The sequence below is a fragment of the Megalobrama amblycephala genome, linkage group LG18 (genome assembly GCF_018812025.1).
Source record: "Megalobrama amblycephala isolate DHTTF-2021 linkage group LG18, ASM1881202v1, whole genome shotgun sequence".
Lineage (NCBI taxonomy): Eukaryota > Metazoa > Chordata > Actinopteri > Cypriniformes > Xenocyprididae > Megalobrama > Megalobrama amblycephala.
The window spans coordinates 12,191,867-12,218,888 of record NC_063061.1 but is presented as its reverse complement, the minus strand read 5'-3'; the positions used below and the strand labels follow the sequence as shown (position 1 = coordinate 12,218,888).

At 37.9% G+C, this 27,022-nt stretch overlaps 3 protein-coding genes across 5 annotated transcripts in view; 1 reads left to right on the top strand and 2 right to left on the bottom strand.

Moving 5' to 3' along the window:
* Positions 1 to 417: 417 nt before the first annotated feature.
* LOC125253506 lies at positions 418 to 5,048 on the bottom strand. Of its 3 annotated transcripts, XM_048167500.1 has the most exons (7): positions 4,995 to 5,048; positions 4,753 to 4,796; positions 2,095 to 2,487; positions 1,739 to 1,843; positions 1,440 to 1,625; positions 1,170 to 1,352; positions 418 to 928 (listed from the first exon to the last, which is right to left on the bottom strand). In XM_048167500.1, the coding sequence occupies exons 3-6, from the start codon at positions 2,477 to 2,479 to the stop codon at positions 1,228 to 1,230; spliced, it is 801 nt and encodes a 266-aa protein (XP_048023457.1). In that variant the 5' UTR covers positions 2,480 to 2,487; positions 4,753 to 4,796; positions 4,995 to 5,048; the 3' UTR covers positions 418 to 928; positions 1,170 to 1,227. The 3 variants fall into 3 exon arrangements, with proteins under 3 accessions (XP_048023457.1, XP_048023456.1, XP_048023458.1); XM_048167499.1 differs by lacking the exon at positions 4,995 to 5,048 and having other exon boundaries at positions 2,095 to 3,583; positions 4,753 to 4,988; XM_048167501.1 differs by lacking the exons at positions 4,753 to 4,796; positions 4,995 to 5,048 and having other exon boundaries at positions 1,739 to 1,964; positions 2,095 to 2,176.
* A 65-nt stretch (positions 5,049 to 5,113) lies between these two features.
* On the bottom strand, positions 5,114 to 10,612 carry LOC125253505 (protein TsetseEP-like). Its single transcript, XM_048167498.1, has 5 exons — positions 9,903 to 10,612; positions 9,126 to 9,184; positions 8,532 to 8,685; positions 6,497 to 6,664; positions 5,114 to 6,400 (listed from the first exon to the last, which is right to left on the bottom strand). Exons 1-5 carry the CDS (start codon positions 9,937 to 9,939, stop codon positions 5,886 to 5,888), a joined length of 933 nt encoding a protein of 310 aa, XP_048023455.1. The 5' UTR covers positions 9,940 to 10,612; the 3' UTR covers positions 5,114 to 5,885.
* A 103-nt stretch (positions 10,613 to 10,715) lies between these two features.
* Positions 10,716 to 27,022, top strand: part of gig2e (grass carp reovirus (GCRV)-induced gene 2e) — a 29,744-nt gene continuing 13,437 nt past the window's right edge. Inside the window, exons 1-5 of the mRNA XM_048167527.1 lie at positions 10,716 to 11,033; positions 15,483 to 15,547; positions 15,667 to 16,522; positions 19,690 to 19,709; positions 25,331 to 25,804. Coding sequence (XP_048023484.1) covers positions 15,675 to 16,522; positions 19,690 to 19,709; positions 25,331 to 25,804 — 1,342 coding nt within the window. The 5' untranslated portion in view covers positions 10,716 to 11,033; positions 15,483 to 15,547; positions 15,667 to 15,674. The remainder of the gene's footprint in view (positions 11,034 to 15,482; positions 15,548 to 15,666; positions 16,523 to 19,689; positions 19,710 to 25,330; positions 25,805 to 27,022) is intronic.

Here is a 27,022-nt window from a genome sequence, read left to right as displayed (position 1 = left end):
CATGAATTAACTCATGATTATCTGTGCATTAGGTATGCATGAATTAATGCATATTAGTGTACCTGTATTGTATTTGTAAATGTTACCGGTTCATCTTTCCACTTGTCCAGATGGATATGGTCATTACCTTTACTTTGCATGGGCTTGGGTTGTTGCTAAAATGTATATTGCATAACTGATTACTAATATTGTCGTGTTGTTTGTATTCAGTGCATTTCAAAGTAATCTGTATGTATGTATGTAATCTGTACAGTAATAAATGATTACTGTATGTAATCAGTATGTAAGTTTCGTACATCTTAATATGGGACCTACTGTGACCTCTAATGTTCCAAAATGTTGGTAGTTCAGGTTGAATCTGAAAGTTCCCAGCTCTCTCTTATCCTAAGGGTTGATGAGCCAAAGTCAACTCAATAGTCAGATGACAAATCACATTTGTATTTCTGTTTACATACAGTTATCAGCAAGTATTTACAGACATTATCAGTTGCATACATAACCATGACTATCACAATTCCAGTAACATAAAAGAGAGTAGAATATGAGAGCATATGTAGCAATCGAACTAATTTACAAAATCACAGTCAAGACTTTTGTCAAGACTTTAGAAACCTTTTCAAATCATCAAAGTACAAGTCAAAGCAAAAGTGATTACAACTGTGACCTGAGTCTGATTCGAGTCCCCAACTCTGCATCATCATCATCATCATCATCATCATATCATCATCATCATAGCTGATGTCACGTAGCCAATCCAATTCTTCATCCATTTCCCCTTCCTCCTCTTCCACCAGCCTAGGAGTTGGTTCAAGAATGCCTCTGTATGTGCATGTTACAGTCTGCTGTCTGAGTCTGAGGTCTTGCAGTCTTCTCTTAAGTAGACTGATGAGGCCCTTGGACCCCTCCTCTGTGAATCCATTCGTATAGCCTATAAGTCCACACATGAAGAATAATGGAATTACCGTCACACTAAACATTTAATCAGAGAGAGCTTATTTATGTTAAGACGAATCTTCAATACAAAATCAAATTATCAAATTAAAATAATCTTTGAAGGCTATTTATTCTTAGTTTTTGAGCCAATACTGGCATGATTGCTTTTCACTTGAAAATAGTTTGACCTATACCTATGAATGTTAAAATGCATAAAGCAAGATAGTTTGACTTACTTCCTGTTTGTGTGCACACTGAAACGGTGGCCATCAGTGACTGAACCTTTTCTGTCCTTCAGTCCTTAAGGTACTGACAGTGCTGCATCATCTCCTTCACAAGGATCTGTTTTTCTTCTGTCAGTCGTGAGACAAGCATTAGTTGGTCAAAGAGCTTCTTCTTGGTGATAATGTCGACACCATCTGAAGGAATGAAAACATTATACATTAATTAGCAAATTTGATGATACATTTTAAATAAATACTAAAAGTTAAATCTTCATACAACACCTGTGTTCTGTTCCTGCCAAGGCCAGATCATGCTCTCTGCAGCTTTGTTGGAGAGTTTCTGCACAACTGAGATTGTGTCCACAAGATCACCATCAGGTTGTTGGTTGTATCTCTGGATCTCTTCTAGCAAGCGTTTCCTTTCTTGGGCAATCTTCTGACTAATCTTCTGACACCTTTTGTTGCGGTCTGTAATAAGAGCAAAAACAATGCTATTACAAAAGAGCTGCCATGGCATTTAATGAACAGAACCAATATATCTTCAATTTGCATTTGCATTACTTACATTTACTAATACATACCATTCTGTCTGTAAAGGTAGTGCTTCTTCTGACAAATGCTCACAAAGAGTGCTTCGATGGAGATCTGCAAACCATGAGCATCAACCGGACTGGATGCTGCATTTCCTAGATTAAAGATAAGAAGAAAGAAAAATGTTTCAAACACACTCTCTACCAACAGAGATGGCAACCTCATGAGTGTCACAGGAGCATATCTTTTGAGGAAAGGCTGTTGGCAGCAAACACTCTGCAAGAGCAAAAGACAATCAGGATGACATTAAAGAATGTTTGGATTGTGAGCAAGTACTTGGAAAACATAATGCATGATTTACTAATGTTGTCTGAAAAAATGCAAATCAATTGAAAGAGACACCAACCTTGTTCACAGACGATGTACTTGCCATCATGGAGTTTCACAAATTCGGTTGGAGGAATGTATTTATAAAAGCCATACATGCTGGTTTGCCTACTGTGCAGAGTGTGGTGTTTATGTACCAACTGATCACACTCTGCACAAAACCACTCTGAGGGCAAACATTCCCCACAACGAATGATGGCTTCTCTCACGTGACAGTGATTACATGTCATCTGGAAGATGTTCTCAGCTGACAGCAAGTTGTCAATGTTTTGTGGCCTCGCCTGTTGCCAACATTGTTGGACCTCTTTCTGTCTTTGACACCAACTGGACAATGGTGGCTGCTGAGCAAAATCCTGCCCATCAATGCTCTCTGAATCCCGAAGAAGATCCTCAAGCCTTTGCATATTACAATCTTCAAAGAGAGTAAGAGAAAAATACAAACATAATAGAAATCCAGAAATCCAACATTGCAATTCCACTACCACTGACTTCTTTTGTGGCATTTCCATTGCTTTTAATACAGGGACAGTCCAGGGATAGCAGAGAAGGCAGAGGGTGAAAGGATAGTTGGAAATGGACAATCAAACCCATGACCCTTAAAGGAACATTCCACCGTTTTTAGAAATAGGGCTTATTCAACTTTTTCATACATTTAGATATGTGGGCAAATACATTTTTGTCTCAGTGCATGCATTGTTTTAGATTGGCAGCTAGCTTAGCTTAGCATAATGAATGGAATCCTATGTTGCCAGCTAGCATGTCCCAAGTAAAAGTGATCCAAAAAAACAAAAACAAAAAACACCTAATTACTTAATTACTGGCCTGCGTATTCACAATGAATACAAATAGCGATGCAGATTAAGACTAGGTGATTTCCTAAGCAGATATTGACTTGGGACTATATAATGAGGAAGCACAGGCGAAGCACTGCTACTTGGGCGCAGAGATATCACGTAACAGATGAAATCCACAAATATCTCTGCGCCCAAGTAGCAGTGCTTCGCCTGTGCTTCCCCATAATATATATGGTTTAGCTGGTGGAATCAACTGTCTCTTAATGGTGTCAATTAATATAAATGAAAACATGTCCCACCTTCCTACATACTTTTGTGCATCATATTGCAATATATAATTTGACGCGTTGAAGAAGATTTCAGCTGATTGGCTAACCCACAAGGTGAATGGAAAGACAAACAGAAATATAGGTATACTTTGATTTATTTGAACACAGCTTTTTTTTACAAAAATCAATAATAAAGAAAAAAAACAGCATGACAGCATGTTAGGGTGGAAACCATTGAAAGTGTGTAACGTAACGTGGCTCCTCCTTCTCGTCTAAAATAGTCACATCCGCAACCAGGATGGCTGTGCCCATAATGGGTAACTCGACAACTCATAACAGGTATTCAACTCATATTGAATTACAGACCAATGGGTGACGTCACACATGGTTGGCACCTGGTGGAAACTGGCAGGCCGGCTCCCATGTCTCCTCCCAGATTTTTCCACTGTATCAGTAAAAAAAAAAAAAAAAAAAAAAAAAAAAATTATATATAGTTTCACAGCATAAATATTTTCAAAAAATATTGTACGTTCGTGTATTTCATTGTTTTTATACAAACCTATACATATATAGTGCTTGATGCAATGTAACAGATAAACATCAGCCACTCTCATCGATAAAGTCATAGAAAGTTAACTAGCCAATAGCGGATATCAGTCAACAAGGATGATCTTGGCCGATACTGATGTTCTGCCAATATATTGGTGAATGTCTACTTCCTACATATAATCACACAGGGGCAATTATGCATGGTACTGAAAAGAGCAAGTGGCTAAATCCTGTAGGCAATATTTGACACTGCATTTAATCCATCCTATACCAACAGTGTAACCAACAGTGTAATTAATATACAGATGGGTCTCCAAATTTACAATATTGTGCAATATTTCAAGCAATTTTTGTTGTTTTAATCTTGATGATTACAGCTTACAGCTCATGAAAACCATAACTCATCAACTCAAAATATTAGAATAAAGAGGAATACAGAAATGTCGACCTTTTGAAAATAAATGTACAAATCTGACTTATCAAAAATTGTTAATGCATACACTCTATACTTGGTCTGGCTACTTTTGCACAAATTACTGCATCAGTGTGGTGTGGTATGGAGGCCATCAGTGTATGGCATTGCTGAGGTGTTATGGAATCCCAGGTTGCTTTGATAGTGACCTTGAGGTTGTCTGTAATGTTGGGTTTGGTGTCTATCATTGTCCTCTCTATGGGGTTCTGGTGTGATGAGTTAAGCACAGCAATACCATGCTAAGCAAACCAGTTACTAGCAGTTTTGGCACTGTGGCAGGGGCAGAGTCCTGCTGGTAAAGGAAATCAGCATGTACATAAAGCTTGTCAGCAGATGGAACCATGCTCTAAAATCTCCAGGTAGAAGGCTGCATTGACTCTGGACTTAAAACCTAGTGGACATCACAATTCTCTCACCGCTGCTTGTTGGTTGCAAAACTTTGAGACCCACCTGTACATTTAAATTTGTGTGTGCTACAATATACATTCCAACCTTACGTTCCAACCTTTATCCACCACCTATGAGATGGTTAAAAGTGGAAACAGAAAGGACATTTATGAAGGCAATATAAACCAATATAAAGCAGTACTTACCATGCAGAGCAAGGTAACCATTTCACCCTTACTTCTGCTTGCCCCTACAGAAAGACACAAACATATAATCAGGTTTTGAATATCATCATTTTTGGGGCAAGGCCACTTGGCCTTCAGTTGAACTTAAATGGACTCAAATTACCACTTGCTTAAATGGTCAGTATTTTGTGATATGTGAAATGCCAGATGAGCCACAGACAATGGAGAGATGATCAGAGCCTAATGAAAAATATATTTCTTACCTCATTTATCCTTCTTCCTGTTATGGAGTCATATTTGAAAACTTTTTGCCTACTACATTTCCGGCAACCTTAAATGACAAAAATAATTAATTAATTAAATAATTAAATAAATAAATAAATAAATAAATAAATAAATATAAATATAAAAAAAAAAAAAAAATATATATATATATATATATATATATATATATATATATTAATTAACCATAAATGTCAAAAAACTTGAAATGAAACTTTAACAAATTCTTAACCAAGTTTCATAAAACCTGGGGAACAACATTAACCATTGTCCTCGAACTTTGAAAACATCAGAAAATACAGCTAAATAACTAAAGAATACATATATTAAGGGCCATTCACACCAAGAACGATAACTATAAAAAAATATTGTTCTCGTTAATATGATAAACTATAACGATAACGTCATGGAGAACAATATCGTTGGGGATCACTTTTAAAGCGATTTTGAGAATGATAAAAAGCTAACAGCCAATAAGAACCCATCACATTTTAGCCATTACATTTATTAACACAAGGCGAGACTTTGCTTATTGTTGGTCAGTCTGGATGCTTTTATCGTTATGGTTATAGTTATCATTCCTGGAATGAAGGGGGGGGGGGGGGGGGGCTACCTGGGCTGCCTATTGATGTGTGTGTGTGTATTCATCTCTCCTCAAGTGTGTATTGCTCATTGCTTTACTCCTAGAGTGTTTGTTCAGTACTGAAAGGTGTGTATGCGAGGACAAACTCCTTTGTGTATCAGACTGGCCACTGAAAATTACTCACTATTAACTAATTGACTGTATTTAAATTCACCTGAAATTTAAATTTCATGAATAATGATTACAAAAAGGGGAAATTCATACATAGTGTGCTAAGACCACAGTTCACTTACACTTTCTTTTTTTGGGGGGGGGGTTGTTCTTTCACAGGGAGAGAGACGGGGTATAAATCTAAAAGATAAAATGTCTCTTTTTCCTGGGCCTGAGGCTGGGACTCAGCCAGGGCCAAGAACTGATGCTGTGGCTCTGTCTGGGCCTGAGGCTGGGGCTCGGTCTGGGCCTGATGCTGTGGCTCTGTCTGGGCCTGAGGCTGGGGCTCGGTCTGGGCCTGATGCTGTGGCTCTGTCTGGGCCTGAGGCTGGGGCTCGGTCTGGGCCTGATGCTGTGGCTCTGTCTGGGCCTGAGGCTGGGGCTCGGGCTGGGCCTGATGCTGTGGCTCTGTCTGGGCCTGAGGCTGGGGCTCGGGCTGGGCCTGATGCTGTGGCTCTGTCTGGGCCTGAGGCTGGGGCTCGGGCTGGGCCTGATGCTGTGGCTCTGGCTGGGCCTGAGGCTGGGGCTCGGTCTGGGCCTGATGCTGTGGCTCTGGCTGGGCCTGAGGCTCGGGCAATGTCGTCGTGGAGTTCCCTACAATATTGTATGTGTATGTTAATTTTCAATATTTCACCATCATAAAAAAAACCCAGTTTAAAACTGTCATGACTTAAATTACACAAATCCTACCTTCTTTGATCAATACAAAATTGTAGGCCTTTCTCATGGTGGCCACAATTTTTAGGTTATCCTCAGTGGGTGGCAGATGAGTCACCACATCGGCCACCCACTTTCCAGAGGCCTTATCCTTCTTGCCGAAAAATAGAATTGGGACATAGCCCAATGCACTTAGTTTTTTTTACCTGTAATAAATAAATGCAGACAGCAAACATTAGTTATTCCCACTGCATTATGTTCCATCCCATTGAAAAAAATTGCATTAAATATCCCAAGCTCGGAGCCCTCCCCCGGACAGCACGCCAAATACGCATAATCTTTACTCTGTTTAATCGATGTAAGTGTGAACTCTATGTACTCTATACCAGTGGTTCTCAAAGTGGATTTGCTTTGAATGAGAAAGTTGTGCTTTATCGTTAAGAAATGCTTATCAATGACAATGTAATGATCTAGAATCTACATATAAAATCTTGATTATAAATGCACTAATAAATTAAAACATTAACATTTAACTTTTTTGTGATTATGACTAATCAAGTCAATCTGTTGTGAATCACTTGAATCACTTCACTCAGGTCATGATGAACCGTTCTTCCTGCTGCTTAGCTTGGCTTAAGATAGCTGATGAACGTGGATAAATGTTTGAGTCAGTCCACATCATTAAGTGATTCAAAATCCAAAGTTGACTAAAGACCAAGTTAGTACACACCAGCTAGAAAACACGGAATAGTGAACCCGGACACAACTTCAGAGAATAGAAATGGCATCAAAGTATACAAATGGTAGCAAGCAAAAGCTTAATTGTTTTGATTATGAGGGGGTCCTTGGAAATTGTTCTCCCACACAAAGGGTCCTTGGCACAAACAGTTTGAGAACCCCTGCTTTATACAAACCAATATTCATGTAATGTTGTGCTGGATGCTGGTGGTCTAGTATTTAGCAATCTGGGTTTCTAAAGGGAACACTAAAAGTCCTGACACCCTTCAAAAATAATTATATTGATTGGACACACACAAAACAAAATATGATAACAAAAATACATTTTGACTGGACTCCCTCTTTATGGCCACCTATCCACCTGGTCCAAACACTCTCCTCCCCCCCTTGGTCGGTCTACCTGTCTCTGCCCACGGCAAATGTAGCTTGGGGGACAAACAGAAACACTAATTTGGGAATGCCACCAACGGACATAAAATAGCCAGCCGCTCTACAGAACCTGGTCTCGGTCTTACTCCAGTAGGTATGGTTGAATCCTTTCCACTTTTAACGCGACATTACTATCTCCCCTGTAGTAATTCAAATGCTTTTTTAAGTTGTGGCTTTGAAACAGGACACCTGGAATATGGCCTTGCTTTTAACAACATATATGTTGCACACAGCATGGCTTTCACGCATGTCCTGAGTTATTCTTGCCACGTCGTCATGCACTTTCTCTAAAAATAATGCAGCGCAAGGCACTATAAGTGTGAGATGCAAGTAGGAGCATGTTATCATGCAAGACTGTCTTTAATAGTGACTATGGGTCTGAATTCTGTGATCTGCCTTTAGCAGAGACAGAGACTTCAGTAACACGCATACTGCAGTACCTGTGTGGTACTAAAGCAAGGTTATATTTACAATGTAGCCGGTTGTATATGTAAACAAATGTACATGAGCAACCTGGTCAAAAAGAAAGTCAAGTCAAGTCATCTTCATTTATATAGCGCTTTTAACAATGTAGATTGCTTCAAAGCGGCTTTACAGTGATAAACGGATAATTTAGGTAACAGAGATTGTTTTGGCTTCATAGCGGTTCTTGAATAAAGATATTTTGGCGGTTCTTGAATAAAGACCGATGGCGTTCACGTGCGCATTCTATTCCATGCATGTCAAGCAAATTACAAATTAATTAAAATAATATGTTACACCAATGCCATCTATGACTACCTCAAATTCATTCACTGACAGATTAAACTTATTTTTGTAAAATGAGGCCCTTGCCCTATCACACAATATTAATGAAAGTGAAACAAATCATATTGCTTGAATGAAATATGAGCATTTCTACTTACTGCAATATGGGCAGAGTCCACCACTCTTCCCGCATTTCTATTTTTTAGGACCCTTTCCCCCCACTTCCTGTCCAGGGTCATTTTTTTGGCAGCTACTTTGTTTTTTTGGGAGATGGGTGCGAAACAAGAGCTGCAGGTTTTGCGGCTCACCTGTGTTGGTAAAAGTATACCAAAGTGAGACATCAGATCCACAGTCACAGATAAGAATTACAAATCAAGATACAGTTTAATTTGGCTGTATACAGGAAAGAGAGGAACACATGAAGCACAATGCAATTCAGAATATGCGTCTCTAGACTGACACAGGATTATTATTATTATAATCATACAGTGAAAGTGGCAGATGTAGGAGACACCCAGGCTACTCTAATCAATGTTGCCTCTGGCGTTTGGTGCAAAACAAGCAATCAAAATTGATATCAACCAGATGCCTTACATTATCACGGTTTTGTAACACAGTACAGACATCATACAGGGTCATTTAGTAGGAGCATACTTTAGTGTCCAATTGACCCAATAATGAGAAATGTAGAACATTAAAACCACATATTTGAATATTGGACATAATGCTCTATTCCACTTTCCCTCACCTGGTTAGGTGCTTGGCAGGAGGGGCAAGGCTTAAACTTCCTTTGAGTCATTTTGAAATCTACACCACACACACACACACACACACACACACATTTTCTACAGTGCACTTTAGACAGCGTCAACAAACACAACACAACTTATTGGCATAATCGATCATTTTTCATACATGTCATTGTTATATATTTTCTAATTTACCTATTTTGGAAGCTACTTATATATATATATATATATATATATATATATATATATATATGAATCAGTCAATAATTTATGACAGCACTACTTATTACATTATACATCTGAATTGTTTTATTTCATATTGAAAAATTGTGATGCCACAATGTAGTAGTTATGAATTAATTTGTATTGTTAATTATGGATTTATTTTGGTTGTGTATTATATAATTTTGCGTGGATTTTTAACAATTGGGCTGTAAAACAAACCAATCTGGCAACACTGTTCTTCATTCTGAACATTTATAATGTTGGATAATAGTTGTGGGCTAATGTAATACTGAAAATCTTACATTCCCCAATAATTGTACCTTACATGATTATATGCGACAAAAATGAACTTGAATTCAATTAGCTAACTTTGCTAACCCGCACATGTGGTGCAGAAAGCTATTTATCAGAAATATCATCAGAAATATCATCAGTCATCAGAAATGGCCACCTTACAAATCTAAAGTTTCTAAACACAACTTCTTGTCCTGATTCAACAGTTTTTGATGTGTAATCCATCTCTATTAATTAACGTTACCCCTTCTACTTACCGAGTGTAAAATCGCAATGGACCTTGGGATCGCCCATACGTTGACGTCAGCGTTATTAATTTAGAGGATTTAATAAAACAACAACAAAAAAAAAGATGAATTGAACTCAATCGTAGCATATTATATATATTTATTAAAATCAACAAACCTCCGATAAAAACGTTATCCAGCATGCTATAATTAAAGCAGTGTCCTACCTATGACAAGAAAACTCTTAAAATGCTTACTTGCACGCGCCTTGAAGCGTTGTTAAACTCACCTTTTAATGCCATTTTACCTGCAGTTGAGCGTTGCTTTGGTCAAACTCACCTCTGAACGCCCTTTTACCTGCAGTTGATTGTTGTTAAACTCACCGCTGAGTGCGGTTGTACACCGTGTGCGTTGTTAAACTCACCGCTGATGAACGCGCTAAACCTTTATGCAGAGGGCACTTTGATATCAGATTGCAAGGGTTTTTAAACATCAAAAACCAGTTGGAGGGCCAGATAAAAATGATCTGGGAGCCGCCATTTGACTCGCCCTGGCATAAATCATTTTTTGTAGCCTATTCCTTTTTTATTTTTATTTATTGTAGTGTCGACCCATAAGGCAGACAACGGGTTGCGGTGTGCTGACCCAAGACGTCAAATTTCAACGCTGTTGAGTTCTATAGAAGTCTATCGGACTACCCTGCACGTCGAAAAATAACGCCAAAGGTATACCCAGTGCGTTAAAAAGTGACGCCAGGGTCTCTTGACATGCGTCAGACATTTGACGAGTAAAACCAGTTGGAGGGCCAGATAAAAATTATCTGGGTGCCGCCATTTGACTCCCCCTGGCATAAATAATATTTTGTAGCCCGATCAGAAAAAAGGGAGTAAATAATTAAAACAAAATGAACAGCATTAGCTGCTACGTGTGAAAAGAAACCTGCTTTGGATGTATTATGTTCAGGACAAACGTAATAGCACTGCAATAAATTGGCTTTATTAGGTTAAGGACCAACGTAATAGCACTGCTTATATGTTGGCATGTAACGTAATTGCGATTTGCAAAATAGTTTCCTCAGAACGTATTTCATGGGATACAGGGTTGGTATTTAGATGCCAGCTTTCAGAAGGCAAACAATCCGCATTAGAAGCGACATCAGAGGTAAGGCACCATTTTGTCTTGGTGAAAATATATCTTGTAGTTTTGGTCATTATAAAGCTTAAAAAATACCAGAATAACCAGTGAAAATACTGTTAAACTATAGTTATCTAAATCATTTTGTGTTTAATAAAATTAAAAATGCTTTTAGTCAATATCACTGTATAATTCTTCAAAGTTTTTCTCATGCCTGTTATTCTATCTAGTTTACTCTCTGCCATTTTCTGAATTAGGATTTGTGCCTGCAGATTTGTATCACTTTGCCTGTCTCTGCAGCATTGTTTAGCCTCAGCCTTATTAGACTTGTTAGCATTCTATTGAATTTGACTTTTAATAAAGCATTGTCTGATTGTTCTGTCCATGCTTGAGACATACAGACCTGTACAATCTGTACCTGTACTTTGAACCCCATCTCCAATCACCTGAAGACTCATAATGTTGACATACTCTTTACAGGAATGCCACACTGGCCAAGAAATGTTATTTTCAGTGCCCCAAATACAAGCACATTCAGTGTATTTTCATTTACCCATATGACACATAGAAAGTGTGTAAATAAATGTATGTGCTTACATTTCATAGAATAAATCTGCACTATCTGCAGTGACAAATTAAATGCAAATATGTCATCAGAGAAAAAAAATACAGTACTCTCTTGCACTGCTTCAGATACTTTTTTTCCTGCCTCTTCAGCTTATTGGTTAAACGTGTGTGAAAGACGATTGTTCTCTGCTCAGACTGAATCTGTTATCAAAGAGGTAAGTAGATAAAGCCTGAATGTGATTATTTAGACAAATGTTCTTATATTCTATAATGTGCCAAAAACAAAAGTATTCCTCCTTATTGACTTCCCTTCCTCTTTCTGCTGTTATCCAAACTTGAACATGAAAACTAGATTGGTTATTTTTTGTCTTTAGGTTTAAACATGTGGGCAGAGAGTGACTTGTATCCAGGTGTGCCATGTCTCCAAAGCAATACAGAGCCTGTGAATGGTACAGTATACCGAATGTATCACGGGACTACTGAAAGAGCAGCCGAACAGATCAAAGTCTCTGGCTTTCAACCATCTCAAGATGGTATGCTGGGACGTGGCGTCTACCTCAGCCGAGATCTTAACAAGGCCAGCAGATACCCGCTTGACAAGCCGCATGAGAGAGTTGTTATTAGAGTGAAGGTCGATGTTGGGAGAGTGAAGAAGATTGACAAACAATATCATCCACTGCAGAAGACCTGGCATGATCATGGGTACGACACTGCCTGGTGCCCTCCAAAATGTGGGATGGTGCCAGCTGGTCTTGAAGAAGATTGTGTGTGGGATCCAAAGCGAATCGCTATTATTGATGTAATTCCACCAAGCCTTCAAATTGCTATTCCAGTTGATCCAGTTGAAGGTAAAAACTACACAATGTTTTATGGCACATCTAAGGAGGATGCAGAAAAAATCAAAGCTCATGGCTTTTGTCAGTCTAATGGCATACTTGGACGTGGAGTCTACCTCAGCCGAGATGTAGAAAAGGCCTTTAATGTCCCTGCGCATGTACCTGTGCATCAGAGAAGTGTTCTGAGAGTGAAGGTTAATGTTGGAAAGGTGAAAAAGATTGATTATCAAGGTCATCCATTGCAGAAAACCTGGCATGATTTTGGGCATGACACTGCTTGGTGCCCTCCACTATATGTCACTTGTGAGCAACACTGTGTTTGGGATCCAAAACGAATCACAGTCATTGATGTAATTCGTCCAAACTAAGTAGCAATGAAAATCCTAGCTATATTTTATCTGAAAATTTGATCATTATACAGTGCTCTTACCATGTCTCTTACCATAACATTATCTGATTTTGAAGATGGAGAAATAAAATTAATTCAAAATACTTTAAACACATTTTAGTTGCCTTGAAGTTTTGTGTCATAAATATCAGCCTAGGATACTCGTTCACACTTGAACAAGTAAGCACACAGGTGATCACATGGAGTTTGAACATAGGTACAGTAACATCAATAGGCTACCATCAATGAAAAATACTGTTTACTATCAACTCTGTAGAACTCAGTTTTCACTTTTCCATACTGCTTTGCATTCTGTGCCCAGCCTATTTGCATGTTAGAACATGCAATGAATGAACACTACATGTTCATTCATGGCTAAAAACAAACATGCACAGTATGTTGAGAAATGCTTTATTATTATTTTCATTTGATTTAAATAACTTTGTTTTTAATAATAGCGTGTAATTGTAGTTAGCCTATATTTCTGAAGCAATGTAAAATCAAAATGCAAAATGATTTTTGTAAAAAGTGTATACATTCTAAATAAAGAAATAAATAATAAAAACAATAATGTTGTTTTCTTGTAAATGCTGTTCCATGTGTCTTTTACCTGGAAACTTTTTAAATGGTGACTTTGAATTTATATTGGAATTTATATTGTTTATAACTTACCGTGTGTCACTGTGGGTTTTCAGGTACTCAAGTTTCCCTGACAATTCAAAAACATGCAGCATAGGTAAATTGGCAATACTAAATTGTCTGTGTGTGAGCCCTGTGATGGACTGACCATCGGTCCAGATCCAGGGTGTTTCCAGGGTGGCCCAAAATAGAGTGCCCCAGGGATGACGCATTTTTGTAGGCAAAACCCGGGAGCGAGTTAGCATTTTAGGACTTCCGGTTCCAAATCCGTAAAGTCTATGGGTTTTTTGAATGGGTTTTTGCTAAATCGCCTGAAATAAGGTCTGTGGTTAACAAAGCCTCTAAATACTTTCACGTTTTGATCTATGACATAAAACACACCAGTTATAACCCACTTGTGATTTTTTTAAACTTTTACTGTGTCTTAAAATCGGCGGTTGCTAACAAGTTGCTAAAAGGGACTACTTCCTTTGGCGGGGACTTTAGACGTCATCACTAAAAACGGGACATTTGGACAGCATTTCTCATGAAAAAGTGGAAAAGTATTCATAACAGCACAGATCATAATCAGCGAGCATGTTTTTAAATAAAGTTGTTTTTTAAATACAGTTTGAGGAAGCTTGGTGGTGACGACGTTGATCCGCGACCATGGTGTGCTGTAGTCCGTTTATAGCCTACTGTTAGCCTTTTATATCTGACGACTTTATTTAGGCTTCAAAATCTATAAATGTTGTGTTAACTTGTAAAGATTATCTTGTTAGACAAAACGTGTAAGTGTCATAACCCTTTGTTAAACACAGAGCTTATTTTCTGCGATTTTCCAAAAGTCTATGGGAAAAATGCATAGGCTTTCAATCGAGGGAACCCGTACGCCGCTAACTTCCGGGTTGGCCTACAAAAACGCGTCATCCCTTTGGCACTCTATGGTGGGCTCCAGCAACTTCATGACCAGAGAGGAAAAGTGGTGTGGAGAGTGGATGGATAAGTAGACAGTGTTATAAGCAATGTTCTGGGGTGAATGTTTGGAGGATTTTTACATAACCAACAAAAAAAGTTCTTAAAACATTAAAAAAACTGAACGTTTTGAACATTCAGAAAACATTCAGAAATAATGTTTTCATAGCATTTTCAAAATGATAGAATGTTCCTTTAATGTTCACATAAACCAAGAAAAAGAACATTCTAAAAATGGACGTTTTGAATGTTTAAATAAAATTCAGAAATACAGTTTTCACAACTAAATGGAAATATTAGCAAAAACATAGGCTATTTTTGTAGTAAGCCAGTAAACTGTCACTCAAATCGAGCGGTGACAGTTGTGAAGTGCTGTTCTTTCTTTTGCTTCGGCATTTATGGGGTTAATGCTTTGGATTATCGGATGCGGAAGAAAGCACCTAGAGCTTTTGTTTTTGTTTGTTTTTATCCAAGTCATTCGCTGTAATCCTGAATAAAAGCTTCGATGGAACGACATGTTTTGTCATCAGTAAGACATAAAAACACGTTTCATTTTATTTAAAACACGACACTGAAAAAACGGAGTGGAGATGGTCAAATCTTTCTATTTCTTCTAAATTAGGATGTTTTTTGATATGTAAAATCAAAACGCTGACATTATAGGTGGACCTCAGAGAACATTATGAAAAAAAAATGCAGTTCATGACCTCTTTAAATAGCTATACTTTAATGTGTTTATCTTATCCGTTAGAATCATATGAGATGAGTTGTATATTGTTCATTAATCTGATTAAATGAGGGGTTTCCAGTCCTGTAAATCAGAAACTAAACTAGGGTAAATTATATACTGAATATAGACTAAGCTAGTTCTTGTTGTCATTACAATATTTAGACATGTAATCTAAAATAAAACAATAACAATATCATATATAAATATGAAATACTATATTAATTATATTAGCCTATATGAATTAGAAATAAAATTATATAGGCTAAGTGAAATATGTTGTCAGAGAGAGAGAGAGAGAATATATACTGTAAGCTAATACTGACTCATGCTGCTACAGATGCTTTTTCCCCCTGCTTCTTCAGCTTATTGGTTAAAGGTGTGTCCAAGATGATTGTTCTCTGCTCAGACTGAATTTGTCATCATACAGGTAAGTAACATACCCTGAATGTGATTATTTAGACAAATGTTCTAAATGTTCCCTTCCTATTTCTGCTGTTATCCAAACTTGAACATGAAAACTATAGATTGGTTATTTTTTGTCTTTAGGTTTAAACATGTGGGCAGAGAGTGACTTGTATCCAGGTGTGTCGTGTCTCCAAAGCAATACAGAGCCTGTGAATGGTACAGTATACCGAATGTATCACGGGACTACTGAAAGAGCAGGAGAACAGATCAAAGTCTCTGGCTTTCAGCCATCTCAAGATGGAATGCTGGGATGTGGCGTCTACCTCAGCCGAGATCTTAACAAGGCCAGCAGATACCCGCTTGACAAGCCGCATGAGAGAGTTGTTATTAGAGTGAAGGTCGATGTTGGGAAAGTGAAGAAGATTGACCAACAAGGTCATCCACTGCAGAAGACCTGGCATGATCATGGGTACGACACTGCCTGGTGCCCTCCAAACTCTGGGATGTTGTCAAGTGGTCTTGAAGAAGATTGTGTGTGGGATCCAAAGCGAATCACTATTATTGATGTAATTCCACCAAGCCTTCAAAACACTGTTCTAGCTGATCCAGTTGAAGGTAAAAACTACACAATGTTTTATGGCACATCTAAGGAGGATGCAGAAAAAATCAAAGCTCATGGCTTTTGTCAGTCTAATGGCATACTTGGACGTGGAGTCTTCCTCAGCCGAGATGTAGAAAAGGCCTTTAATGTCCCTGTGTATGTACCTGTGCATCAGAGAAGTGTTCTGAGAGTGAAGGTTAATGTTGGAAAGGTGAAAAAGATTGATTATCAAGGTCATCCATTGCAGAAAACCTGGCATGATCATGAGTATGACACTGCTTGGTGCCCTCCACACTGTGGGATGGTGCGAAGTGGTCTTGAGCAAGACTGTGTTTGGGATCCAAAACGAATCACAGTCATTGATGTAATTCGTCCAAAGTCCAAACTAAGGAGTATGTGATTTTGTTAGCTGAGCAATAAGCAGTATAATGTTTTATCATTTTGATCACGGTCAGTTTGATCATTATACAGTACAGTGCTCTGCTGCTGACCATGTCTTGCAACATTGATAACATGATAAAATTAATCAAAAATATGCCTACCTTAAAGTCCCCATGAAATCTTAATGGAAGTTTTTTGGCTTTTAGTATGAATATATTAGCCTTAAGGTGATAAGCTATAGTGTGCTCCAAAACAATGACAAAATTCACATTTATAAGATATAAGCCTTCAAAACTTACATTCTCTTGGTGACATCACTCTGCACTTCAGCTTCTCGTCAGATTTTCTGCCCAATCGAATGCTTTCTAGAATCTAAGCGTCTTGCCCCCTGAATAGACGCTGAAGCTGTGGCTAAAATCGGTCACTTGTTCACACATTTACTGTTCTTTACAATTGCGCATAGTGCATAGGGGATAGTGAACGATTCAGACAGTGTAAATATGCTTTTCGTTTGGGGCGAATGAAGTCTGGTTTCACATTAGTGTCTGCTCCGGTCTAGAGACACGATAGCGCAGAGTGGATTATAAGCGCAAGTCGGCGCAGACCACAAAACGTAACGGAACCATTTGAATTCTGCACAGAATGCTGTATTTTAAAGTATAATGGAGGATATTAGGAGGAAAAATGGTGATTAGGAGGAACTGCAGCTTTACCGAGCTCAGTAGCTCTAGCTGAGCTGTGATATAAACTAAAGGTTATTGGATTTTTTTTTTTTTTAAAGCCAAAGGGGAGGAGCTGTTCGATATGCCCCACCCTGTCTTCCTGTCCAACATACTGAACAATGCTGCACTTTTCAAGGCACTTCAATGGGCCTTTAAAGTCCGCGTGAACCGGAAGTTGCAAACAACTTTTCTCCAGTGCTGTGACGTATTTCCAAGTGAAACGGAATATTGAATAGAGGGCAGAGGTTTATTTTAGCGCTCCTCCTCTCCATATCTCCCTCATAGCAGACTAACAGTCGGAGGGGAGTGGTTTAAGCGTTTACAACCCAAGCCGTCAAACTGATGTCATTAGAGAAGGGGCACCGTTGCAGAGGGGAGGAGCATTTTCAGATTTTAATTAAATATTACGAAGCCAAACCATTTTTTTGTGTGGATTGACTTGCACGGATGAATTGTTCACCACAAAACTAGCAATTTGAGCTAACAAAATATTTTGATTGAAATTTTGATTTCATGTGTCCTTTAAACACATTTTAATTGCCTTGAAGTTTTGTCATATAGGCCTACCTTTTTTAATTTTGACACTACTTGTTCATCCATTGCTAAAAAGAAAAATGTACAGTATAAGTAATGCTTTGTTTTTTGTATTTTATTCAAATAATATTGATTTTAATAATAGTGTCTTATTGTAATTCTATTTCTGAAGCAACGTAAAATCAAAATGCAAAATGGTTTTGGTATAAAAGTGTTAATATGCCTATAGTGTAAATTAAGATATAATAAAGAAATAAATAAAAACATACTGTTGTTTTCTTCTTAATGTTGTTCCACATGTCTTTTACCTGGAAACTATTAAATGGTGACTTTATGAATAATTAGAAAATCTATGAATTTATATTGGAGTAAAAAAACAAAACAAACGTTCAGCCTGTTCAGTTCCGAAGTACACCAACACCACACCGAACAACACTAGCATCAAAGAGCAAATAAACCAACAGCAGTTGAACTGGAGCGTTATTTTAATCTTCTTGGTTTTGGCCTGATTGGTTGCAGTGGAGTGGTGACGATAGTGATGATTGTCAGCGTGGATTACCAATGGCGATTCACTGGGAAAGTGAAAGTAAAAGAGAGAGGGACGGGGAGAAAAAAACACACATGCAACAGCCAGCATCAGAATTGCGCACTGGAATAGTCAGTACTTCCATAAAGTGTGATAGCTTATGTTTAAATATGTTAACGTTACGCAGTGAAGAACATTTAGGGCCAGTAATGCTGCGTTCACGTCACCTCGTATTTACCGGAATCTTGAAATGACAACACGTGACGTTATATTCGGAGCTGTTCACGTCCTTTTGGTCCTTGAACTGGGAATTATGCGTTTCCATGGCAGCACTATCGACGCCTAAATGAATCTACAGCGGTCAGGTGGTACAGCGCGGCCACGTGGTACATCTGGGAGCTTTCAGAAAACTCCCAGCTTACAAGCTGTAATTACGAGCTCTACGAGGACGTGAACGCTTTTTACAAGCTAGAATCTCGTAACTACAGGAATTACGAGGCCGCGTGAACGCACCTTTACATCACTCCTTTCGCACGTGTATTGTTTTATAGTGTAAATGAGCTAAAAACGGAAGATTTGATTGGTTGAGAAATACCCCTCTCCGCTGAAAGTAAGGTTTTAATTGGTTTCGACAGTCTGTTACGCGACAGCCGCTTGGTGACATCACCCGTGCCTTTAAAGTGAGTTCCTTTAATCCATTTTTTACTTTCAGAAAGGGCTAGCATACAGTTTGAAAAGTGCTGGTTCAAATAACAGCTTGAAGTATTCTTGTATGCCCTCAACGACACTGTTTAAGACTATATTGTAATGTTTTTACTGGTCTACGTGGTCTAAAGGTTTGCTCAAGTACCATTGTTATTAAAAGAGAGCTGGACTGGGCATTTATCAGATATCACGTAAATAGCTTTGAATTCGAGGATTGGTAAGTGAAATTTCTATATACAAGATAGATTGTATACATTACAGGTGATGTTATGTAAATGTAAGATTCTTTTGAACATCATTTATTTTGTAATAAACGTATGATCCAGTATAAATCGTATTATTTGTTTGTTTCTATGCATATTTTGAAGATATTGATACTATTTGTAATTTGTCCAGGTGCGGACATGCGGGGTGGAAATGGTTCAACTTTACTCCAAAGCAACACAGATCCGAGATCAGGTCAAGTCTACACAATGTATCATGGCACATCCATGGAGGCTGCAAAGAAAATTAGAAAAGAGGGATTTCGTCAGTCTGATGATGGCATGCTGGGACGTGGTGTCTACCTCAGCCGAGATCTAGAGAAGGCCTGCAGGTATCCTCTGAATCTGTGTGCATACCAGAGAGTTGTTCTGAAAGTGAAGGTCAATGTTGGGAAAGTGAAGAAGATTGACCGCCAAGGCCATCCACTCCAGGATACCTGGCATGATCATGGGTACGACACTGCCTGGTGCCCTCCAAAATGTGGCATGGTGCCAAGCGGTCTTGAGGAAGACTGTGTTTGGGATCCACAGAGGATTCAGATCATTGAAATGATCTACCCATTTTTAGAAGTTGTTTTACCCTGTCTGTTCTTTTTGTTACTGATCCTTATTGAAATACTCACATAAACCTTGCAGGAAGAAATTACAGGACTGTCTAGCCAAAGTGTTTTTTATTCTTCAAAGAATAATAGTCCATGATCACTGTGTATCTTCTGTCACACTGTATGATCAGGAGCTGTATGATGCATTTATTTGCTTGTTCACAGAAATTATTATCTGAAGACACTCTGCAGTTTCTGAGATGTAAGAATTAAATTATTTTCTTTTCCTCAAAGGCAAAACTTCTACAAAGATCAGTGAGCAGATCTGTTGTTCTTTTCTCATAAAACCAACATATTGTATGTATTTTGTTTCAGATGGTGTTGACTCATAAGTGGAAAAACACACACATGCACTCAGTCTGAACACCTTTAAAGGGGACCTATTATGCCCCTTTTACAAGATGTAAATCAGTCTCTGGTGCCCCCAAAATGTGTCTGTTTCAGCTCAAAAAATACCCAACAGATCATTTATTATAGCAAAGTCCCTTTCAAGGAAATTCTGTTCACTCAGCAGCCGTATTTGCAATGCCTTCGGGCAGCTATTTCGGGCATCCAAGACCAAGTCCTGTCTATTTGAATGGGGGAATCCTGAAATCTCAAAAACTGCATGGCGAACTCACAATTAAATAACATATTTCAAATCAGCAACAAAATCTGACATAAACTGTCCCATAAATGTTGTTTCTTATGCTCAAATAGCATTAAAATGCTTCTCAATGAAGACCAGAGTCAACACTTTGCCCATAAGAATAACAAAAGAGTATTGCTGTTACAAGTTTCATAAAGGTCAACAAACCTGTGCCATGGACACAAATCATACCCTGTTGTATTTCAGACGTATCAAAATATTGGGCTTGGAGAATCATAGAGAAACAACTCTCTTTGCCTGTGTATGTAGAAGAAAAAGAGACAACTCACTTTTACCAAATGATAAAACAGCACTATCCTTCACAAAAGTCCATATATACATGTTCCATAAATACAAAATCTATAAATGATGTTTCATAATAGTTCATTAAGAAATTAAGTTGTTTATCATTTATGATACAATATACCTGGTGCTTCTTATAAAGCCTGTAAATATTTTTATACATATGAGACTGTATTACATCTGTACTTTATAATTCAGTGTTTGTAATATCTCACTTGTATTTTTGATGACTTGTGGTAATCTAAGTTTTTATCAATATCTTATTCATACCAGGGTGTGAATTAAAGATCATTGTTGTCCAGGTTCAAACATGACAACTGAAAATAACTCCCAGTCCCAGCTGTTCCACCATGTCTCGAAAGCTGTACGGTACCAGAATGCGGTAAATCCTACATAATGTACCACTTGACACCATTTGTTAAGCACGTCCTGATATTGCTGAGTTAGACGCGTTCCTGGGTCAATATATATTGTTGATCCTGGAACAACATTCTAGTCTGAAAATTTAGTCTTAACCCTATTCCTACCCCTAAACCTAACCCTACCCATAAGTTATCCCAAAAATTAGAGGGAAATGATAGAGGAATAACACTGATGTAGAAGCACCAATTCATGATTTTAAGCCTAAACTTGACATAATCTGTGAACTTTGTCCCTCAAATTTGATTGGTTGATTTGAATGTTGTTCCAGGATCAACAAAAATGTTGACCCAGGAACATGTTGAACTCAGCAATATCAGGCTATGCATGTGGCAAGAGCCCCAGCTCTTTCTCTTGTTTCCCCTTTTCTCTTTTTTCTGAGTATTGCCAATGGGTCAACATGGAGCCTGATTCTTCCTAACACCTGCGGCCTCTGCTTATTTAAGAGCTGCTGGTGGCACTTTACCTTGGCCTACTTAAGGAAACCAGGGGCTCATATGATGGTAGTTTAACAAATTCAAGGTTACAGGACTAGTTTCGAGTTGACAAAACCAAACCAATCAGGCTTTGTTGGTACCATGACGCTGATCATCAGGGCTGCGTTCAGCCCCGACAAAACGTTGCAAAACGTTTTTTAAACGGAAACGGTGGTGCATTGAACACTCCGTTGTGATGACGCAAGAGATGCAACTATGGCAGCTGAGAAGGCCATTCTTTGTGTTCTTTCTGAAGAATTTTCGGAGCCTGATGAAATCAGTATAAATACGTGTTTAATACTGCAAAATACACTCGATGTTACAGTCACTGCCCTGCTGTCCAGAATAAAAGAGGACATCCCAATCGAGTGAAGGGATTTGTGGAAACTTCTAATTATTGTGATACAACATTTGCCTTTGTTTATGAAAGTTTATGAAAGTATCACTCCACAATACAGTAGCAAAATAGTATAGTATTTTTATGTTACATTAAAGGTGCTAAAGAGGATGTTTTGTTTTATACATTTTTGCAATATTACTTGAAACTGTCTTTACTAACTGATAAAAGACTATTTATTAGGTGCACTGAAAGGAATAATATTAATATACATCATCTGTGCACGAGGTAGGGCCTTAAAAACATCAGCCAATCGTTTACGCGATCATCGCGTAAACGATTGGCCCTCTGGCTTGTCAATCACTGCCATGACGTTCCTTGTGCAAGACGTGCGCGGCTGCGCGCTCCAGTAAAGGCCCCGGTATACTTCAAACGAAATCGAAGAAAGAACTGATGTGACGTCATTTTGAACAAAATCAGGCCAAAACGAAGTTCGTTTTGTGTTCTTTTTGGAAGTTCAAAACGGCTTGCCAAAGCGAACTTTCAGGAAAAGTTTGTTCCAGCACCAAAACACCTTCGTACTACCATTGGTCAGTGACGATAACGTAACAGGAGGTGTGTGATGAGGCTCCGCCTTCACTCGCGTGGGCGCATCTCTGACTCATTTCGTCTGTAGATTTTGTTGAGGTAAGAGCTCTGCGGGTGAAAACATGAACACACTAGCTGCTTTATAGTACAAAATGAAGTTGTGCTTGTAAAAAAATGAGGCACTAACACTGTTTTTCATGTTTGATACTGTAAAGCTGCTTGATTTTAAGCAATCCATTGAATAAAGTGCTATATGAAGACGTGACGTGACTGGAGGGCTAGTTTGCAGAGCTCGTGCTAACATTCCCATGCTGTTATGATCAGACCCTTTTCTTATGCTTTCTATAATAAATGCTTGCTGTTTTCTCATTTTTGTTGTGTTTATTTTGTTACTGAGAAGAAAGTCCACGGCACATATTTACATATTCATCTAAACGTTGCTCTTAGCAGTGTGGGCAGCGTCAGATGTTCGTTTACAGTGTATCGCTGGTCATGCATTTCGAACTTCGTTTTACACCTAAACGAAGAACGAAAAAGAAGTTCGTTTGAAGTATACCGGAGCCTTAACTTTCCACACTCTACAGGCGCCGCATGCAATGTTTTTGTCAGGAGACAGGAGTAACAGCTGCAGATTATGAGTTACCTGCGGTGAGTCCGACATAATGAATCCACTAACACGACACAGCGAATGCCGGTGGTAAACACTCGTGTTCCAATACTCGTGCACGAGTTTTGGGAGGCGTTCCCTCGAAATGACTTCGGTAAAGTTGGTTTTATATTCGCACATTCGGACATCTGTATTCAATAGCCTTGTTAATCACACTACATTGGACATTCAGTGGACATTCACAAGTAAATATGCCATTAAAACAATACTTGCCTATTTTGATCGACTGTGAAAAATGTTTTAAGTTGACAATCATTGGTTGTCAATATCATGTCGCTGCTTAAAATTCACAAACATTAATTTATTGCACATTTATTGGAAAGTCTGAATTTATCAGAAGTCCGAATGTGCGAATATAAAACCAACTTTACCGAAGTCTCGAAATGAGCTGTGAAGGAGGGGGGTTGTTCTTACGCATGCGCTCATTTCAAAAACTCACTAACAGTCTTTGTTTTTCTCAGTCGAGGAAAAGATCCTCTTTAGCACCTTTAATCAGTGTCTAGCACACATTCGGACATGGACCAGAAGACATTGCAAAGAAATGATATTTAGACAGACTTAAAGAAGTTCCAGATCTATACTTGTGCTCTTATTGTTTAAGTTATTTTGCCATTAATGTAAATACACATGTGCAAACAATATACTTGCTCTAATAATATGCTCTTATGAATTTATTTTGTTGTTAATTACATTTACGAGCTGTCTCTTTAATACCGCGTGGTTTATATGTATGTTGATGCTGATTGGGTTGACATTTTTGACACATCCACCAAACAAGAGAAAACGTATCTCAAACCTGTTGCACACCGTTTCCAGGAAACATGTCGTTAAACCCTGAAACTGTAGCAAAACTTTGCATACCGGTTTGAGCTTGAACGTGCCCCAGCTTTCTCTGTCAACTCTGGCTTTGATCCTTAGTTCATGGAGCACATGCACGTGAAAGTGTGACATCAGTAGCGAACAGCCAATCAACCTTGAACCTTTCACAGCCTTGAAACAGTGAAACTAACATTCACTTCTCGTGAGAGAATTGGCAAGATTCATTTCTGTCGAAGTAGCTCGAAGTATATGAAGTACATACAAGCATTTACACAGAAAGAAGAAAATATCGTGTTACAACAGTGCAAGTGAACGTTGTGAAGTTAGTTTATATTGTTAATAATATATATAGTCTAGATATACAGAGACTCAGACTTGTAAGCTCACATGTAGTTTTAAAGCTTTACTGAATCCAAATCTTATTTATATTACTTATTATATTATCTGTATATATTTATGTTAATTTAAACTAAATGTAGGCCTATAATAGCCTAATAATTGTTAAACTAAAATTGCTCACGTGTAATGGATTAGGGGTATAATAATTATATAAATAATATGTAAATCATTTAAAATAATTATAATAAATAATCATCACTAAAAGCCAGACAATTTTATATTTAAACTATGCTATAGTGACCTTTAATTTGGAGCAAGAGAAACTGGGGGAGTGACTTTATTGCATCAGACGTGTAACTTTGCCCACAGCTGATTGGTCTAGTTTCAGTTTGAGACCTCTTACCAAGAACATAACCTGCCCCGGAGCAGGTTAGCCATGGAGCATAAGTTACTATGATGATGGAACATCTCCTACTCTTTGCTTTTGGAGAAAACAAATAAACAACATGCTCTTACAAAATGGTAAAATGCAGATTTGCCAAATCTTACAGAATTTATAGCACTATCTTTTACAAAGTCCATATATACATGTAATCATTCATAAAAGAGTTTAAGTTAAAGAGAAACTGAAAGCTTATTCTTTTGCTCGAGAAAAATTTCCGTTGTGGTAACACCCTTCATAAACCTACTTTCAGAAGGTCTGCACTCAGAGCATCAGAGGTAAGTTACTTTGCATGTGTTAAAATACACTACCGTTCAAAAGTTTGTGGTCAGTCATTTTTTCTCTTTCGTTTTTTTTAAATAAATAATACTTTTATTCAGCAAGGATGTGTTATATTAAATAAAAAGTGATAGTAACGATTGATACGATGTATGCGATTATTTGTGGTTCAGGTGCAAACATGTGGGAAGAAGATGACTTGGGTCCATCTGCTCCACCATGTCTTGAGAGCTATACAGCTCCAGAGGAAGGCAAAGTCTACAAAATGTATCATGGCACATCTATGGAGAATGAGCAACAAATTGTTATGTATGGTTTCCTTCAGTCTGATAAAGGGATGCTAGGGCCTGGTGTCTACCTCAGCCGAGATCTACAGAAGGCCTCCAGATACCCTCTGGATTTACCTGAGAGCCAGAGAGTGGTTCTGAGAGTGAAGGTTGATGTTGGGAAAGTGATAAAGATTGACTATAAACGTCATCCACTGCAGGAAACCTGGCATGATTATGGGTATGACACTGCTTGGTGCCCTCCAAACTGTGGGATGGTGCGAAGTGGTCTTGAAGAATTCTGTGTTTGGGATCCAAGACGAATCACAGTCATTGATGTAATTCATCCAATTCAAGAGGAAATTGTAGAGCAAGATGCATGTAGAATCCTCTGAAGATGTTGAACCGATTAAACCAATGGCCTATAATTATTTGATATATAAACTTTTATTGTTACAGATTTGTAGTCTGATTTGAGTACAAATGAGCTGTGAAATGAACAAAAATGATCAAAACATTCAGGATCAAATCACAAACCTACAATACCTTCAAAAACAGCATGGAAGACAAATGTGTGTATACAATAAAGCTTTCTTGATTACCAGGAAAAGTTTAAGGATAACTTGGTATAAACCGGCATAAACGAGAGAGATATACTGGAACAGGCAGTCAGGCCAGTCTGAACATTTGTTCTGTTCTATACATAGCAGCTGCATAAACACTTTTATTCTACCACTGTATTCTTGTATTTGAAATGAAGAAATAAAAATTTAATTTTTAAATGTATTTCTAGATATCTTCCAGATAAGAACAATGTGGGATTAGTACAATGTGACCATTATTTTTTACATTACATTCACACTTTATTCACCTATGCTGGGTGTCTCTGTTTTGAAGTAAAAAGTAATATATTATGCTTTGGAATGTAGAAAAGAAATAGTAAAGATGAAAATAATAAATTAAAGACAGCCTACATGAAAAATGCACCTATAGTACAGAAATTTGGTTATTGTGCACCCCTGTGCTTTAGAGAAGTTGTGAAATCTACAGTTATTTACTGTCGATTTCACAGTATCATTACTGTATAAGATTTTTACAGTAGAATATTGTAAAGTTTACAGTAAGACTGTAAAAATCACAGTAGTCCAAGCATTACAGTTGAAATCACAGTAGTCAAAGCATTACTGTAAAAAAATCACAATTTAGCCACTATAGTACTGTAAATAGTAAAGTAAACTACTGTAATTTTCCTTTTTTTATCATATCTTTCTTTGTACCCCTTTCACATGGACGGCTCCAGATTATTGTTGTTCAGAATTCATTACCGGAATATGATGTAAATACTCGATGGTGAGCTTTAAGTAAAAGTATAATATTAATAAATTAAAATGTGTCATGTAACTTGTACTCTGATGCACCTGCTGCAGGTGCTTTCTATTCCATACAATATATATTTTTTTAAAGAATTCACATAAGATTCCAAGAATATTTTTTGTTTGTTTGTTTTGTGACTGTAAATGGGTGTTTGGGTGTAAATGGGTGTTAACAGGGCAATAAAATAGTTGATAAGCCTTATCTTAATCTCCAAAGTCTCCCCTG

Bases quoted from the DNA above. Each gene is read 5' to 3' on its own strand.
- LOC125253506 (XM_048167499.1), bottom strand. From the start codon at position 2,584: ATGGAAATGCCACAAAAGAAGTCAGTGGTAGTGGAATTGCAATGTTGG. The intron at 1,626-1,738 runs GTATGTATTAGT...CTCTTATTACAG, and splicing joins CTACCTTTACAGACAGAATG to ACCGCAACAAAAGGTGTCAG. The intron at 1,353-1,439 runs GTGTTGTATGAA...TCATTCCTTCAG, and splicing joins TTGGCAGGAACAGAACACAG to ATGGTGTCGACATTATCACC.
- LOC125253505 (XM_048167498.1), bottom strand. From the start codon at position 9,939: ATGGGCGATCCCAAGGTCCATTGCGATTTTACACTCG. The intron at 6,665-8,531 runs GTAGAAATGCTC...ATTACAGGTAAA, and splicing joins CTCTGCCCATATTGCAGTAA to AAAAACTAAGTGCATTGGGC. The intron at 6,401-6,496 runs GTAGGATTTGTG...ACAATATTGTAG, and splicing joins TTTTGTATTGATCAAAGAAG to GGAACTCCACGACGACATTG.